Raw genomic sequence first — 18,931 nt, 5'->3', positions numbered from 1 at the left:
AGAGCTCAGGTTCCTGTGTACAAGTCCAAATTCAGGCTCAGATCCTCAGGGTTACTCAGCTATGTGAATCCTATTTATTTCAGCAGTAGAACTTAAGTGGAAATTAATTACCCCCATTTGGTCATCATGGGTTTAACCACAAAATCCTCTTAAGTCCAAGGATGCCCACAGAGCCTTGTTTGCCTGCAGGAAAATGGCATTTTTGGACTTGCCAGCACATTATCCCTGTGTGGACTCAGATCAGATTCGCCAATGTTTCCCTTGAATCTTTACCCTGCTACGCCTTCTTCCCTCAGCCCTTTTTTGCTGCTTGTCATGTTCTAGTAACAAAGGGCTGCCCCAAGACTGTGAAATGGAAGATCAGCTGATGGGTAAATGGGAAGGCGATCACCTTTTCAGATGGACAAGCTCACCTTTCTGCTTTCAATTGAAGGGTGTTTTTGCTCTCTCTCCGGCCGGCTGCAGCCAGCTTTTATCTGCTCACTTGGAAACGAGATAACCAGATTTTAGCAGCAGAACAGATCCACGGCAGTTTAGATTCTCAAGGAAAAATGCTGTTAGTTTTGAGAAGCTTTGGGCTTGCTTCTCAGATTCCTCCTTGGGATTGAGATGCTAAATGTTCCTTGACTTCAGCTCTCAGGGAATCTGAGCGGCTTGCTAGTGCAGCTCTGTACACCAGGGAGTGCTCATTTAGTCACACTTTGCACTTGCTGTTTTGCTGCATCATTTTTATTTTTTTTTTCCCTCTGTGAGATAACTCAGAATGGCAACAGCTCGCCTCTCAAAATGCTGTAATGCAAAGGTCTGCAGGGCTTGGCTCATGGAGCAGCTGCTCCGTGCTGATTTCCCAGAAATCTGCGATTGCAGCCCAGGCTATCTTAGGTTCAGGTTTTAAATTGCACCCTTCCCTGAGACATCTGGGTGCCTTCCAGGTTTAAATTAGCTTTAGCAGGGACCCGTGTCTCCTCCACTTCTCAGGCAACAGCAGCCCCGTGTCTCCCAACAGTCTGGCTCCAAAGAGAGTCATTGGTCACACAGCCCAGGGGCAGCAGGAATGAGACATAAAATCACTGAACGACAGACCCTTGCAAAGTCTGTATCACTGCATGGGAGAGAGAAGGAAAGCAGAGCTTTATAAGCTTATCTCTGTGCTTCGGGTCTGGCTGTCTCTTAGAAGGACAGGAGTTCCCATTATCCTATGCAATTGTTTTAGAGAAAGCTTTCCATAAATCACTGCTAAAAAAGCTTTGCATGCTTACCTTCATTGAGGTCTGTTAAGAGGACATGTAGCATTAAGCCTGATCTTTAGCTGTTACTGTGTAGCCCGACCATGAAGTGAGGCATTTAAAATGTTTCTGCGTTATGTGCTTGGTGGGTGCCCCTGTTGAGGGAGTATCAACTGTAAATATGCACAAAAATATGTATTTTGGATGCAGTTGTGATGTTTGCAGGGATGCTTCCCCAGTGCTGGGTGTGGGCTGCTTCCCAAGGTTCTGCTGAAGATGGAGGTGGCTGCATTCCTAGGGATGTATGAAGCCTCCTGTTCCTTGAGCAGCGTGGTGCCAGCTTGGTTGTCAGCACAGTGCAGTGCTCTAAATGCTAAAGCATGCTTTCCCTGAATTACAGACACGTGCTTCTGTTACCTGTACCTATTGCAGAGGATGCTGGGCTCTGCTGCAGATTTTCATGCATAGTGTGCTGGAAAACTCCTCTTAATGTGAATTTCTGTTAATCCAACCCTCAAAGTGTTGCTTAGAGGGAAGGTATGTATGTCATTTATGCAGATAAATCTATCTGTTCTCTTTGTAATTATCCCTTCTTGGTGGGATTTTCCCTTGCTGAAACGTGTTTTCTCCCAGTCAAAATCAACTCCTGCTAAAGGGTCAGTCGTAGATCTCATCTTCCTTGTATAATCCTTGATAATCTTGTTTTTTAAAGTTTTTTGCCATCTGAAATCTCTCAAATCCCACAATTAGCCTGCCATCTAATACGAAAATCCCTCTGAGATCCTCTTAGCAGCATATGTTCAATAAATAGCATAATTTCAGGAGCCGAGAGGGCGGAGGAATTCCAAAGAGCATTGCCACTGTATATCAAGAGGCAGGTTTGTCTGCCAGTAAATCCCTGGCACTATCAAACTACTGAGGTGTCTGAAAAACATCCATCCAATATCGTTCATGAATAAATGGATTGCAATAACTCAAGATTGTTTGAAAACGTCTCATTACCGTTTGGTCATACAAAGATGCTGCTTTGGTTGTCAGGGTGGAGCCAGCCAGCTCCTAGAACGTGTGACCTGGTGATTTTAGAGGCTTTTTTCAACCATAATGATTCTACTGTTTTGTCTTTAGTGCTATTTTTAGTCTATAATGCCAATCTAAAGACTGCGCTGCATTCAGAGCTTTGCAGAGCTTTGGCAGTGCTGGTTGGTGCAGGTGGGGCCCTCCAGGCAGCCAACTGAGAGCAATGCAGGCTGCAAATAGGAACAGCAGCAGGCAGGACAAATGCCTTTGTTGAGAACTGGAGCCTAAGAGGATGCTATTGACCGCCAAAGGATCAGCTAACCCTTGGTGCCATAAATATGCATCCGTGTTAATAAAGCATACAGGCCAAATGGCAAGTCTTTGTGCAGAGCAGTCTCCAGGCTGACAGGCAAGCAAGGACCTGTATGATGTAACATGGCATTATTTCTTCTCCTGCAGCTCGTGCTGTTATTTATCTTCTGCTCACAGCTCCTTGCAGGCAGTCAGCAGAGGCAATCTCTGGCGTGCAGAAAAAGAGTTTGCTCAGCAGCATCTGTCCCCAAGCGCTTCCTGCAGGCAGGTCCCATCTTTTTTCTGCAGTGTCAGTGAGGATGGAGATATGGGGGGCTCCCAGCTGAGCGTGGGATGAGCTCTGCCTCCCCAGGTTTGCCATTGAAAGCCAGAACGGCTCCTTCCCATAGCAGCGGAGGACACGGGGATCACTTCCACATCGATTTTCCCAGCAGCTGTACAGTCTGTCAGCTGGTTTGCAGGTTGCCACAGAAGCAGCATTCCCTGCTGTCACCTTCCCCCAGGGGAAGCTCTGTGGAACTTGTTCTGTTTCTTGCTCAGCCGCCCTGCCCCCTCCAAAAAGGGAAATCTTTTTTGCTCTTTCCTTTTTCCCAGCATTCAGGGAGCATCTGCTGCTAAAAGGGTCATGTCCCAGCTTGTAATTAAACAGATTTAGAGCCTGCTGCAAACAATGATTAGATTATTGTTTCTTCAGCACTCTCAGATAAATCTGTATGAATTCATGGGTGATGGTCTGAAGGAGATCTCTTCCATCTCTGTATCCCAGGGCTGATGTCCTATATCTAGGCTGGTGCAGTACATCTCACGCTCTTCCAATTAACTGGCTGATGTGAGTAGCAGGACAGTGTTTGGCAGTGCAGCATTGCTGCCATCAACCCTGCTGAGCTTGGGGTACCCCGCCCTGTTGCTGAACCCAGGCTTCTTGTCCCCTGCAGCTCCTCATATTCCATTTACTGAAAACTGTGCTTTGGGGTGGTATGGCCCAGTCACACAGAAAGGTCATACTGCCCTTCTTGCCCTGTTCTTCCAGGTGATGCTTAACAAGTCACCTTGTTCTAGGAACAAATTAACCTGCTGTGCTGCCCTGTGCTCTGCAGCCCCAGCAGCAGCGTGGGATTCCCCCAGTGGCAGTGATCTGTAGATGAATACGAGAGTAATTGTGTAAGAGGGCTACTGGGATGGGGTTGTGTTTTCTTTCTCAGCTGTTCTTGCCAGCTTGCAGATGGCTGGGCTGTGACAGGCTGATGTCTCTTTATGCCACGTTTAGGAGATACCACGTTTGCCTTGTTTTGAGTGAGCTGCTTGTGCTTTGCTCCTTGGAGCTGCTCACTGCCTGCTAGTTCTCCCTTTGGGTTTGCATATCACTGCTGAATGCGTCCTGATGAGGCAAATGTTCACCAAAAGACAGCAGGCACAGGGTTGGCCATTAAAACAAGTGGGGTCCTGCAAGGCTGTCTTTAACTGGGAGCAGAACTCAGTACTTTAAAAGAACTTTTTAAACTTGGACATATATTATATATTTTGAAGTAGTGCATTACGCACGTAGGCTGAGGACACTGCACAACAGCTATGTCAGAGAGATTTGACAGTAGCAGAATTTGATGTCAATTATAACCACTAGATATCTGACTGCAATGGCTGGCAGGTTATCTGTGAAATAATGGCTGTGTTCTAAAATAGGTTGCTTAGCATCTTTGGGGCTTTCTGCTCTACTTCTGGGGGAAAAAAGAGGTCCTATCTGTCTTTTGCTTCCATCACTGTTCCTTTGATTTTTAAGCTTAGTTGCACCAATGGATCAGAAGGTTAGAAACGCCATAAAATTGGACTGTATTTATCAGAGACACAACTTAAAAGATAGAGAACTTTTGTATGAATGCACTATAATGAGGCTGAACAGCGAAGACCATTTTACTTTGTCATAAGACCAGTGACTGGAAATATCTCTACCTCCATTATACAACTCAATGGTACAGCCTCTTTTTAAATGTTGTGTTTCGGTCCTGGAAATGATAGAGGGGAAAGAAATTGAAAGGATTCAGTGAAGGGTAATGAAAATGATTAGAGGCACAGAGAACTTTTCATATGAGGAGAGATTTAAAAAGATTAGGTCCGCTTAGTTAAGACAAGAGATGAATAAGCAGAGACATGATAGAGAGCTGGGAGGTAATGAATGGCACAGAAGAGGCACACTGGGTAATTTCATGTGCTGTTTTCCAAAATTGAAAGCGGAGAGAAGGAAGCTATATATATATATAAAAAAAGTTCACACTATAAAAAACAACAATGGGCACATTTTAAATATGTTTTCTGCAGTGCTGACGTCAGCCAAGGAAGCCACTGTTACAAGGTATGAAGATAATGAGCTCAGGAGAATGATGAGAAGAAGATGGTGCTCTGGGGGAAAATCCTGAGCCTGTGGGGAGGAGAGGGCAATCCTGCTGTGGTGTTGGATGGGAGCAGGGTTCTCCCTGCTTCAGTTCTTCTGCTTGATGCAGTCACTTGGGAGAGGGAACCTGCAGCAGATCAGATAGGTCTGGAAAGGTCACTGCCATGAGAAGGTCAGCAGCACATACCAAGAGAAGAATATGAGATCTGAGTGTAGAAGCACAGGGAACACGTGTGGGGTACTTCCATCTCCTATTTTTTAGTATTTGGGGACTACCAGGAGCTATGTATGTTAGTGCCAAGAGAGTTCTCTTTCTAAAGAGAGAACAGATTTAAAAACAGATTTATACATAGACTTTGCCTGGAGATTTTGAGGCGATAATAGGACTTCTGTATGCATGAAGCAAGAACTAAATGTGATGAAAATGGCTTCTAGGTAATGGGGCTTTTCACATACATTGTTCTTCTCTTTCAGTCTGAGTTTAAGCCCTGAGATAACCCCCTGGGCACTTACTGCTTAGTGAACCTTCCCAAGCCTTACAAAACAGGCAGTGTTTAGAGACTAGCGTCTTTCTACCTTACTAGAATTTCACTGATTTTCAATTAGGACTGGAAAAACTGGTGCCCTAAAGCCACAGAAATTAAAAAAGGGCAGATGTAAGCATTACAAGATATTAAAATATTTATAGAGTGATCATACGGGAAACTGCAGGGGTTTCACAGAGTCATAAAATTGTTTGAATTGAAAGGGACCTTCAGAGGTCATCTAGTTCAGCTCCCTGTTCTATGGATTCAGGATCATTAGAGGAGCATATGTTCAGCTCAGCGCTGATGCGTTTTGGGGCAAAGTAGATCTCCTTTCTTATTCACATCAAGTAAATTACATCTCATAACTTTGTGCACTGGTTTAGGAATGGGACCTGTGCTTGACATCTGTGAGGTATCCTCCAGGGCATCTTGCAGAACATTTAAACCTCACTGTGCATATTCTTTAACGAGATATATTTCCTCTGCATTATTCTGAAGAGTGACTTCTTTCTGTGTACATCACGTGTTAGCTCTCTTGCCTCAGCTAAGGAGAGCTTTGGTTTAATCAAAGCTGTTGTAGAGCTGAAACATCACCAAAAGACAGGGGAACAATAATATAATCACGCATAGCTCCTATCTCAATTAAATTCAGCACTCTTTACAGTCATTGAGTCTTTTCCCTGGGGTCATCAGGAAGTGCATCCATTGCATGAGCCAAGCACGCCGAGTGGTGACACACCGCCCTTGAAATAGGTATTTATTGATGCGCCCAAATGGCACTTTAAATATCTGAGCAAAGGTAATTTGGACAAGTTTTCACAACTGAGTCACTGACAGGACTAGAAAAAGAGTAAAGACCAGAACTTAAACCTGTAAATATCAGTGTTTGTGATTAATGTGTTTTCTATTTCAGTTCACTGTGTGCATTTTTCCCTAAGTTTGTTCATTTGTCAAGGGAATAATTACAGGACCTTTTCAATGCTTTTCTCACCAATTCAGAGAATACTTAGTGACAGCCTGAAATCCTGCTCTAGAGATGCTGGATATCCAGCTACTTCCTTGGGCTCCATTTTATTCTCTCAGGAAGCTATGTCCGAAAGAAATTTACACACCACTTTTGCACTTTGTTTTATGAATTCCTGCTTATTACGATGTCCCAGACAATTTCATGCACTGGAATTTGACTTCGGGATACCTTCAGTGACTTTGCATCTTCCAAGGGGGTTCTCACCTAGACAGAACAGTTGAGCACTGTGCTGGTGCTGCACCATCCTCAATAACACTTTGCTGCAACTGCTGCATGCAGACAGGATTGCAGATTTCCTAATCAGTCCTACAAGATCCATATGTAGTTATTACATTGCAAGTTGCTCCCACCCAAACCACAGAGATTCTCACAATAGGTAAAGTGAAGTGAAAAGGACAGCTTTGTGGCACTGCATTCTGTCTGTGGGAACTGCCATATATCTGATTCTGAATAAATTATTTCAGGCAAATTATAAGTTTCCATCCCTGCTGCAAATGGATTTTAGTGGCTTCACTGAATACTACTTTCTTCAGAGAGAGATCTTGCATTGGTGATTTAAAAGCTGTTATTTCTGATAACCTAAAAATCGAAGTATTTTTAAATATCATATCATATAATTGACTGTATCTTGTGCTGTTGGTATCACTGCATGTTACAGGGTGATGATACAGGGGACACACCCTGGAACTTCACACACCAAGATGGAGAAAATCAATCTCTGTTAATAAAAGAAGGCAGGCTCACTGGTGCAGAAAATCACTACTCTGGAGCCTTAAAGAGGTTCCTTCAAAAATTCATGATTATAGAATAGAATCCTGGGCTATGTTATAGTCCTGCAAGAAGTGAGGATATGGAGGGGGAAAATAAAATCCAATTTTCATTAGATAGAGAAAATAAAGAATAAATCCCATACGCAAAGCCATTGATTGCAAGGAATGTAATTCTATGCTCAATATGTAAGAACACTCTCCACGTTTTCCATATACCCAATGTTTTCCCAAATACTTTTCAAAGTTTTGGTTTGTTTGTTTGTTTGTTTTTCCATGCCCTTAAAACTAATTCCATCTCAGTAAATATTTTTGATTGTTCTGGCCAACTGCCACTGGTAGCAATAAAACATGCTACCTGTAGCAATATACAGAAATTTAACAAACTCAGTATTGACCCAGTGACTTAAACATACTGCTCTGTAAAGCATTTGGTCTTGTTCCCTGCTGACAGTATCCACAACGTAAATGCAGTGTGCAATTAATAGCAGAGAGCAAACATCTTTGCCATTTTAACACATACTGTTGTGCAGCCATCCTGAGAAGCAACTTTTGTTACGTGATGGAGCCTTGCAAACAATAAATACTTTTCCTTAAAGCAAATTCCCCGATCCCTGTCTATGGGAAGTCTGAATTACAATCATTTGGGGCCATAACATTTAATATGCAGTCCTGCAGTGTAGAGGGCTGTGTTGGCTGATAATTTGGATGGTGTTTTCTTGAAGTGTGGCTTTTGCACAATTAGAACAGGTAGAATGCCAGGTTTGCTTTTGCAGTATTTTAGCTCTCAGCTTTGCTAGACCTGTAACACAGTTTTTGTGTGGAAGAGACTGGATTATTTTAGATGAAATCTAGTCAGCTGCCTGGAAATACAGCCACTCTAAATGCAAGCTGCAATGCCTTTTTACTATGTTATCATACACCAAATTATTCCCTTTTTAAAAATTATTTTTCCACATATCTAAAGCAGCTGCAGATCTATTCATGCAGGAACATTTCAGTAATTCAGCTGATCAACTCAGAGCTAAGCAGCATCTTCTGACAGTTCATCCTGCTGCTTACTTAAGCATGGCTGAGTCACGACTTCAGTGAATCCATCACCTTCTTTAACTTTTATTTATTCATTCATTCATTCATTGTTAAGGGTGCACGTGTGAGGGGCTTGGATGAGTTCAGTTTACTGTCATGTAGGTGCCATTATCCCTGACTGCTGAGGTAAGCTGAGACTGAAATACTCCTTCACACAAATACCTATTTTCTCATCTGTTTTGCGTAGCGATATATTCATAATATTTGACTCCTCAGAACGCACGTTATTTTCAATGCTAAGACAAGCTTCCCTTCAGGGTACCTGAAGGGAATTCTCCCAAGAATTTGAATGCTCTTAAAGATCTCCCAACCTTAACTTGCCCTTTCTCAGTGCTGTATCAAAGAATTTGTCACCAAAGACAACAGACTGGCCATTGTGCATTTGTTGCTTTGCTCTGTATTTTGAACTGATGTGCTGTCCGTGCCCAGTTGTGCCATAGAATCATTAAGGTTGGAAAAATCTCCAAGATCATCAAATCCAACTCTACCACTAATAATGGCCACTAAACTATGTCCCTATGAACCACACCTCCGCATTTCTTGAACACCTACTATGATTCCACCCTTCCCTGGACAGCTTGAGCCAATACCTCACCACTCTTTTGGAGAAGTCTTTCCTAACATCCAATGTGCACTCGCCAAGCTCAGAACAGTATGTTTTAATTGCAGCACCCCTAAATCAGGAGCACATCTGCCAGCATTCCTTAATGAAAGCCTTCTTCTGCAGTTTTCCTTCTGCAATCTTTTTTTTAATGAGTAGAAGGGATCACATAGTATTAAATAAAAGGGAAGTGCTGGGTGGGAACAAACATTTGCAAAGTGTAAGCAGCAGCTTGGTATTTTGATGCAAGCAGAGTTACTGTGTTGGACCACCATTATTTGGCAAGGAGAAAGCCCTTCTCACTGTGAAACACCTTCTTGAATCTACATCCTTAGCCTAGGAGTTAAGGAGATGTCAATAATGATGGAAGAGTGTGAGCTTGTGCCAGAGCATTTAGATTGTCTACTGCAGTACTGGAAAAATGGGAGAAATTTTGACCTGGTAGCTGAGCACGTTATTTGAGTGGTGTCTGTGTGCACCCCACTATTTGCCACAAGATATTGCCACCATGGTTGTTCCTGCTGAGCCATAGGTTGCTGTGGGGAAGGGGTGGGTGCTCATGGGGATGCCCATTGGGTTGGTGGGCACCAGCACACAGTGTCCAGCTGTATTTGAGCACTGCTGCAAGCAACTCATGGTGAATTCCACCACAAACCTCACAGCCAATAGAAAAATCAGGAGCAAAGGAATTTTTAGCGTCTGCTTCAGGGGACTCTTGGCTACTGCTGCTCGTGCTGAGGTTAATTTGCTTCCTAAGAGAGCTGGAGTAAAAACCTTGATTCTGTTTGCAGTCTGCCCCTCTGCTGCTGCACGCAAGCAGGGTCTTTTTTACCCAAAACAGCTCCAAATGACTGTACATAAACTGTAATCATCTGTCAGGAGCACTGTAGTTTTCTATTTTGCAACTAATTGGATGATGTGTTGGCAATAGTCTTTGTTAACATGGCTAGCACTGGGCAGGGTATACTGAGAGAAGGCTTTTATTTAGAAATGTTGCAAAAATACAGTGACTGTCTCCATTTGACAGCGATTGAAACCAATCGTCAATTAACTAAATAACAGCCAATTAGTTTGAAGGGAAAAGAAGAAAATTGCTTACTTCTCATTCTTTGTTGAAGCAAATGCCAATCAGAGGATGAGAGACTTTTTCTTTCTCCTCTGAGAAGACAAAATGTGAAAAGATGTGCATAAAAAGTACTTTTTTTTATAAATACCATCTTTTTCTCGTACAAGAATATTTCAGAAACTAGATAAGAACATCTTAAGATCCTGAGACATTTAATTTCCTGTGGGGTTTTTTGTTGTTTTTTTTTTTAAATCAAAATTACAATCATTATGCAGGCACAATTTTTCTTCCTTTCCTTTGTGCTGCTGCCGGATACTTGAGCACAAGGACAGCTCTGCAGAAGCTTGCTGCCTGTGCAAGAAAAGCCCAGCAAACAGCTGTGGCTGCATGTCACGACGATAGGCAGTGTTGGGATGGTGATATCTGCATCACCAAACCAAGCTCTTCATCTTTCATATTCCATAGGGCTTTAGGGGTCCATAAAATCCTACAGAATCATAGAATCATTAAGGTTGGAAAAGAGCACTAATATCATCTAGACCAAACACCAACCCATCCCCACCATGCCCACCAACCCTTGTCACTCAGTGCCACATCGTAGCTGGAGACCTCATCAAAACTTGTGCTGCTGCAAAACTTGAAGCACCTAGAGACCTCCGGAAGCTGTGGAATGAACTGAGTGAAGACCACTGCATGGTGAAAGCCAGAGGGATGAGGCTCTCTCCCAGTTTGCTGCTCTTTACGTTAGCCGTTAGCTCAATACCATCTCCTCCAAAGAAGCAGTGCAGTTCAGCACGAAGACTAATGCTTGATCTTACATCCTATAAGTGAGGTGCCATTTAGCTCTCTCCTGCCCCAGGCATAGGCTGATGTCTGCAGTGGGTCTGTGACAGCAGATGATGCACTGAGCAGAGAAAGAGCAAAGCTTAGAGCAAAGAGGCAGCTGCCACAAGTTGCCTTAATAGTGCTGGGTTAGTGAAAAACCATTTACTCATTGCAACCTGGCTCTGAATTTCTATTGCACGCTCCTCCTGAGCAGTTAAGGCCAGAAGTTAATGCACAGAAGCATTATGTGGCCATGCTTCTTGCCTGCAAGGCCAGACTGCAGCGGGCCCCGTGGGGCTGCCATCAGGGCCATGCCTACCCTACTATTGCCTTCCGTTGCATCGATCGATAACTCTTCACTTAGACTTTTTACTCATTGTTCAAAAAGATTTTATTCTGCTACTTTGAGCTGCTCATGGTGTCCTTTCATGGATTTCCAATGGTGTTACTCTTTTGTTAGTACCTGTAGGGCCAGTGTTCCAAATTGGATAGCGGAGGGTGAGAGATATGTCTTTGACCTGTCAGAAAAGCAATGAATATTGGATGCTTTTGCATTAACTGATGGGAGACACTGCACTGCACGTATTGATCTCTTTACTTTCTTACAGGAACATTTTACACCTGAATGCAAGTTCAAAGAATCAGTATTTGAAAACTACTACGTAACATATTCTTCGATGATCTATAGACAGCAACAGTCTGGCCGGGGTTGGTATTTGGGTCTTAACAAGGAAGGAGAAATAATGAAAGGAAACCATGTGAAGAAAAATAAACCTGCAGCACACTTTCTTCCAAAACCATTAAAAGGTAATTTCTTGGCTTTGCTCCATCTACCTGAACTGACTTTGTGTTGTCAGGGATGTTTAATTGCCATGCATACATATTTGAAGGGAACAGCTAACTATATAACAAGGGTGTAATATTCTGTAACATGCTCTCAGTGTAACCTGCTTTCTTAATGCTTCTCTACATTACTTCTGCCTTTCTGTCATCTAACTGGATATGTGTATTAGTTTCTTTGTGCCCACAGTCCACAGCATCTCTGTTATAGGCAATGAAGGCTTTACTTGGAATAGCCCAAGCATTTACACAGCCATTATCAGCTTGCTGTGTATCTCATCAATCTGTGCTATATAATACAGGATGTTTGTTTGTCTATTTTTGCCTGGGATAAAGCTGCAAAGTGCAATGCTTATTGAACCCCAATTAATGTGGCATCAGCACGTGACATTAAAGGTAATAATGCATGTGGCATACACACCCTGCTGTGTATTAAAAGCCAGGACCTGGAGTCATCTCTGGAGCATCTGAAGCAGCACTGTGCTCAGACTTGGATTCCAATTTGGTCAGTGCAAAGAGAGAGAATATCTTCGTCAATGTGTCCTCCAGAAAAAGCTTCCATACTCTCCTCCCTGGGTGGGAATGAAGCTCTTCACTTCTGGGTTTTGCTGTTAAGACACCTTTTAAGGCAGTGTCATTCTGAAATCAGAGGGAATATTTCTAAGATGCACAGCCCTAGCTGGTTTCCAGACTAGCTTGGTGATCTACATTTAGGAGCAGGTTTCAGGAAGCTGACACTGAGGTTGATTTTCACTTATGTGGATGAACTCAAAGGAAGCAGAAGGCTGAAACACCCTTCAGCTTGATCTGTATATACAAGTAATAGGCCAGATCACAGCTGTTAGCAGTGCTGTTTCACCATTAGTAAGGAAATGCTGATTTGTATCAGCTCACCTCTATCTTGCAAAGCTTTGCCAGTGCAGAGGGTGGGTGGGTGATTTAACTGGGAGGAGGAGAGGTAGCTAGGGCTTTTTTCCCTCTAAAATTTCATTCCCTTTAAGAGGAGCTTGGCATTTCTTAGGGCGTTTGAAATGAAAGCAATTTCCTTACTGTATTTCTTTAATTCACTCCTTATGTTGCTCATTGCGGAATGAAAAATCCATACATTTTGTAGCTGGACATTGCACCAAGTGCCTGTGATGCGTGCTGATGTGCTGCCTCTCTTTTGCTTTGCAGTGGCCATGTATAAAGAGCCTTCTCTCCATGATCTCACAGAGTTCTCAAGATCTGGAAGTGGGACCCCAACAAAGAGCAGAAGTGTTTCAGGAGTGCTAAATGGGGGTAAATCCATGAGCCAAAACGAGTCTACGTAGCCAGGTTAAGGCAAGCCAAGTGCTCTCTAAACAGAACCTTACCTCTGGATGCAGTTGAATTCTTACTAGCAGTCTTTCATCCAAATGTTCAATTGCCCAGGACAAGCCACCGAACTTGCATAGGTCACTCGTTTATCAGCCATTAGATCTACTGGTTGTCAAAGGATATACCCCAGTAATGTAGAATATGCTTGTGCATATCACAAGGCACTTGGATAGCCAGCAAACATAACTGCGGATTAAATCTCGGAGAAGAGGTGCCCAGATCTTTCTCTCTCTCTCTCTCTCTTTTTCTCTCTGTCTTTCTCTCTCTCTCCTATGCTTTGTGGAATACAAAACAAAAACATTTCACAGCATTCACTGCTGATAAGAATTTGCTTTCCAACTAAGAAAAAGACCACTTCTGCTCTTCAAAGGAAATTTTAATGCTTATATGTTTTATAGGGGAAACAAAAAACAAACATGTAAACTCTGTTGTTTCCTTAGCTTACCGTTTTATATCTAAGGCTTGATAAAAAGATGTATCCTTTAATTTGGAATAGTGCAACTTTTTGATTTCTGAACTCCAATGGGTCTTTAAAGCTACGTCTTTCAAAAAATCATTAAAAATTCAGGGTTGGAACTGAGAGTTGGTGTCTCAGGCTCAAGCAAACAGTGTTCTTGTGGTTTTAAACACAACAAAATATAAATTTTTATAGATTTGTAGTTTCTGGTAAAGTTCTTGTGCTAACCCCAGTCTGTAGGAACTGAAATGTTTTGTTATCCCAAGTGGAAGTTGACAGAAAGGGATACAATTATCCTCCAGTGTAGATTTCTCTTAATTCCATTTTGTGTGTCATGTTAAACTATTGTTGTGGCTTCTTTTCTAAAGACAGAAACTGTGGAATTAAGGTGACTTAATTTTTTATAAGAAACGTCTTATTTGTAAAAGTCCTTCTTTCACTGTAACGGGAACGTGAATATTGTGTAGGAGGAAGCGTTAGGACAGGTTACCCCTAAACAACATATACTTATACATGCTATTGGAAACAATTGTTTAAAAAAATGTAGTTAGGTTTCCATTTAGGTCATCATGTCTGTTGCATGGGAGAAAGTTGGAATATTGGCCTAGAGTTGCATGATGTGTAAGATTTTGTGCATTAATCATCGTTGGATTCTGTGCTCCAAAACTGACATAGTTCTGTACAGGCAGCTTTCTGCCTCGTACAAAAGAGTTGTTTATTATTTGTTGTATACACAACCATGCACTGAATAAACTATTTATATTAAGATGTACTTTTTAAAAAAGCTTGTTTGATTATATGATGTACATCAATGATTAATTTCAAGGGAAAAAGGTTGGCAATTAAATTATAAAATTACAAAAGATACTGTAATTAATGTTCAAAATCTTTCTATGTAACAAGTTATTCCCTTGTGACTCTGTACTCCATACGAATGAGAAAACATTCTTCCTTTTGGATACTGTTAGAACTGTTCTTACACACCCAGCTGAGATACTCAAAACACAGTGACTACCAAGTGCCACAAAGTCTGGGTTACGGCCCCTCGGCTGCACGCTGGTGGAGCCTCAGTGAACTGCTCTCCTCTGCTTTGAGCTTCTCCAGCTTCTCCATGTCCGTTCTCCTCGTTAGGCTTCCTTAGTGCAGCCACGTAGCGCTACCTCGCAGCACACCTCCCCAGAGCCCTCGGGGACCCAAAAAGATCTGGTGAGTTCAGCACTGCTCGTGTCAGGGTGGCACCTTGAGGATGCTCAGAGTTCACTGAGCATCACTGTAGGCACTCATCGGGGCTGGCTTGTCTGGTCTTGAGGAAATGGGCTACCATGCCTCCTGCATTTGCATACACGTTCTGGAGAGAAAAAGTATGTCTCTCCTGAGTTTTCTCTCCAAAAGCATAAACAAAAACTTTTCTACAGTGTTCATACAGCTCTGACAGGTGAGTTTCACTCATCAATGTGTTTCAGTAAGACATAGGAAGAACAGGTTCTCATCACAGGTGGCTGAAGAAGCAGGTCTGGAAGGGAATAATGGAGGTGGAGACAAAAAGCTTCCTTTAAGTGTTAATCTGACATTAAAAACAGATATTCTGCTGTCTACCGTCTCTCCTTCCATTCTGAACAAGCTGGGACAATTGTTTTTTTTAATGAATGTCAGGGCTGAGAGAAGAGGGAAGGAGATTGTTTCAAATCAAACCCACAAATTTGTTCTTCTGTGGCAAATTGTACACCAAGAGCTCTGGCTTCCTAAGCTCCTCTGTTGGAGCAGAGTATTGCCCTCCCCACATAACACTGTTGTGGTGACCTTCAGAGGACCTGGGGTCCTCAAATCAACCCTTACTGAAGGGTGAAGAAGGTGAGGGAGCACTACCATGAAAGTCATTAAAGAACTGAAGATGTGTCCTGTCATTGTTCCAGGGGTTTTGATACTTCAGTGGGTCTGGAGCATTTTTTTCTTTCCAGCTAATTGTGCTTTCCCTTCAAACATTTTCTTAACTCTCTCAGTTAAGAAAATTAGACTCATTGGGGTGCATGTTCGAAAAAAGGAGTCCGAGTGCCTTAGGAATATAAAACCCGATTAAAAGTAGGCATTGTTGTGCCAAAGCTTGCTAGACACGTTGTTCAATGCCACATGTTTATTAATTATCCTAAAGGTAACTGGAGGTCTGCTGCTTTGCTTTACAGCTGCAGCCTTGCCACTTCCCATCCCCAATATCTGTAACCCTGAAGGTCATCTGCAGCAAAAGAAAAATGCTTGTCTCACAAATTGTCCCTTCTGAAGGAAATAGTCTGAGCCATTTTTTGTACTGACCTTGTCATCAGCTGTGAGCATTCACTGTCAAGCCCGTAGTTTCAAAGGTTTCTAATATATCAGGCTAGCAAAGCCCACTCTTTGGTTAAAGACAGGGAGGGATGTATGGTGATTAGGTGAGCCATAAGCAGCTGTTTCTAACAATTTCTGGCAAACCTGTTGCAACTATTTCCTTCAGAGGTTGTAGACTGATAAAATGAAAACCCTTGATAGTATCCTGATAGTACGCAAAAGTTCATGTACACTATAGGCAAAGTGGGAGATTATGCCCAGACTTTTACAAGCAGTCAATGGAGCCACAGACTGAGATTTTATAAAGAGAAATAAAGTAAAATGTGCCTTTGCAGACAGTGATGTGATGGTGATATTCTGACCCAGCCAGCAAAGACCTTTGAGTAGACAGGAATGTGGCTTCAGCAGAGGAACTTTAGGAGCTAGACTCAAGTAGTTATTCATCTTCCTCCTTCTGCACCCGAAGATTAGCCCATTAAATAGATAACTTTTCAGTCATACCTTCTTGTAAGAAGCCTGCTAGATGCTGGAAAAGTATTTGTATGGGATAGCTGCCCATGGAAAGAAAACATAGAGCCACCAGTTAACCCACTTTGCCCTGCCACATGTACCTGTTCAAGTGCAGTAGGATGCACGCCAGGAATAAAGAGAAAGCTCAGGGACAGGTAAGAAACCGAGCCTTGTACTGGCTGTGAGCCACCAACCATCTGCAGGTTTGCTCTCAGGCCCTTCATTATTGCCAGTGTGATGGCTGATGCCTTTCATTTGTTGCTGCCTCTCCACCAATGTGACCATGCTCTGTGCAGCATACTATGGGCCTGAATTTAGCTCAGGAGGTGTGAAACTGGCATGGTGGCTTTTTGATTCACCCGAGCTTCCCCTGGCAAAGGCCCAGAGCCACCATGGGGCAGAGGCCTTATAAAAGGCTGACTAACACTATCTGCCAACCCAACAGGAAACAGGTCACCCATAAAACTGGAAGAAAACTGCAAGGAGCACAACTACTATGAGGCAAAACCTCTGCTTTTTTGAGATCCACCTATCAGAGCTGCTTTTTGTAAGATCTCTGCAGGGGTCTCAAACATTGCCTGCTCTGTCTGGTTTTGGGGCGAGGGAGGATGGCAAGAGCTCTTCTCTGTAGTGCAGAGAGGTCTTTCTTTTCTTTTTTTTTTTTTATTTATTTCATGCTACCTCATAGCATGGTTGTTTCTCCATAGCCCCTTGCTCAGACATGTTCATCGCTGGCACGATGGAAGACAATTCCCTACATGGGGAAAACATGTTCATGTTCCCCTCCGGGAAGAGAGGTGCCCCTTCTGCAGCACTGTCTGGTGTCCCCACCGCTGGTTTCCAGCCCACAGGCCAGGGTTTCCAGTGGGATAAAGGTGGTGTAATGAGCTCAGGGATGCTGTGGTATGTCAGGCCTCTCGGCAGCTGAGCACCAGCACGAGAGCCAGGTCTGGCAGAGCTCTGCTGTGTCTTGAGTATCTCTGCATGGAGACCAGAGCCAGCTCTAACAGGTTTAAATGTCTCCCTGACATTATCCTTAACCAGGACACTTTTGCAGGACAGAATCTGTATGTAACAACCTCCTATCTTCTAATAAATAAGTCTCTCTAAAACAGATTCCTCTTTGTCTGGGCTCTGACTTTTACCACTGCAGGAATTTAAGGACTTTCTACCCCAGCTCCACTGCATTACACCACTGCTTGGCTTTCACTGAGATAAAGACCCTACTGTAATAATACCATTTATATTCCTTTGACCTAGAGTGGGGCAACCTGCGTGGTCAAGTCACACAGATGGGCCCTCCATTTGCTGTAGCACAGACATAGGCCATGGAAGACACAGCAAGTGTGAGGAGTTTTAGCAGGTCAGGGAATGTCTTCAGTGGATCCTGGAGTTCAGATTGGTGTAAGACAAAGACAAAGCATAATGTTTTTGTCCAACTGGCTCTGGAAAAGGCAGTGATGTAAAAGAATAGCAAAAAGCCTACTGAGAATAGATTTGTTTCTTAGGAAAAAAAAAACTGGCAATGTGATTTATCCTAAAGAGCACAGACTTTGGGCTTTTTTTCAGTTCTTCTGGGAGAAGACATTATTGAGAATGTCCCAACTCAGATCATAGCTTAACGTTTAGAAAAAAACTGCTGGCATGAATGAGCAGAGCTGTGGGATCTGACCCTTCCAGGCAGGCGGGCAACAATGTTCCTGCCTTTTAGAGAGCAGGGTCCTGAAACAAGCTGTGTTTGCTGCTTAATTTTACTGCAGGTCTGCTCTGCTAGCAGAGCTCACCCTGATTTGGGAACATGCCATGGCACAGGGAGACTGGATACAGGGGATGACACAGTCATCCTGCCCCACTGCAGCTCCTCTCAGGGGGAAGCTTAAATATTAAAGTAAAAACTAAATTTGAAACACATTTTACATTAATCAGGGAAATTGAAGTAATAAATTATTCCAACTCATCAGAAGTGGAAGACGGTTTATAGGGTTCCCTTCAAAGATCATTATTAACGAGATGGAAGATAAGATTCTCAAATACCACATATAGAAAATTACTTCTAAGCAGCCAAAGGCCATATTTTTTTCTTCAAGTCATATATTTGGCATTTCTCACCTAAATTCAACAACTGGAGGGGCAGGATATATGTCTTTGTCTCCCACGGGACACTCAATTTTGCATGCTGTTTGTCACACTTTTTTTCTGAGCTTGTCCACTTACTGAGGACAGAGCCACTGGTCCACCCCCCAGGGACCATCATGGCAACAGCAGCATGGGGAGTTCTATGGCTGGTGCCTGGCAAAATTAATTCATTAATTAATAGGCTGCAAAGCTCCAGAAAGTAATTTGTCATGATTCACTACCCACGCCTTGAAGAAAACTAAGGCTGTACAAACAAAAGCCCTATCCAACTGGGGTAAGGAGATTTATTTGCCTATATATTTATTTATTTTTGCCCTTCCTTTGCATCCTGATTTAATTCAATTATGGGACCCGTTTTCACAAAGCAGTGCTATGCACACAGAGCAAGGGCACAGACCCCATTGTCCAAAGCTCTGCAGCAAGGAGGTTTCATACAGATAAAAATCCAGAGATCTGTCAGTGCTGCC

General features: G+C 42.9%; 1 protein-coding gene across 2 annotated transcripts in view; it reads left to right on the top strand.

Annotated features, from left to right (window-relative positions):
* FGF13 (fibroblast growth factor 13) overlaps nucleotides 1-17,435 on the top strand; it is a 213,363-nt gene extending 195,928 nt beyond the window's left edge. For both annotated transcript variants that reach the window (XM_065729469.1, XM_065729470.1), the window contains 2 exons: nucleotides 11,452-11,650; nucleotides 12,860-17,435. In XM_065729469.1, coding sequence (XP_065585541.1) covers nucleotides 11,452-11,650; nucleotides 12,860-12,996 — 336 coding nt within the window. In that variant the 3' untranslated portion in view covers nucleotides 12,997-17,435. The remainder of the gene's footprint in view (nucleotides 1-11,451; nucleotides 11,651-12,859) is intronic.
* The last annotated feature ends 1,496 nt before the right edge of the window (nucleotides 17,436-18,931 follow it).

Source organism: Cyrtonyx montezumae, unplaced genomic scaffold (assembly GCF_038088225.1).
Source record: "Cyrtonyx montezumae isolate F1298 unplaced genomic scaffold, pur_monq_1.0 scaffold_11, whole genome shotgun sequence".
In the NCBI taxonomy this organism is placed as follows: Eukaryota; Metazoa; Chordata; class Aves; order Galliformes; family Odontophoridae; genus Cyrtonyx; species Cyrtonyx montezumae.
Note: the sequence above shows the minus strand (reverse complement) of the source record. Positions and strands in the feature narration are given on the sequence as shown.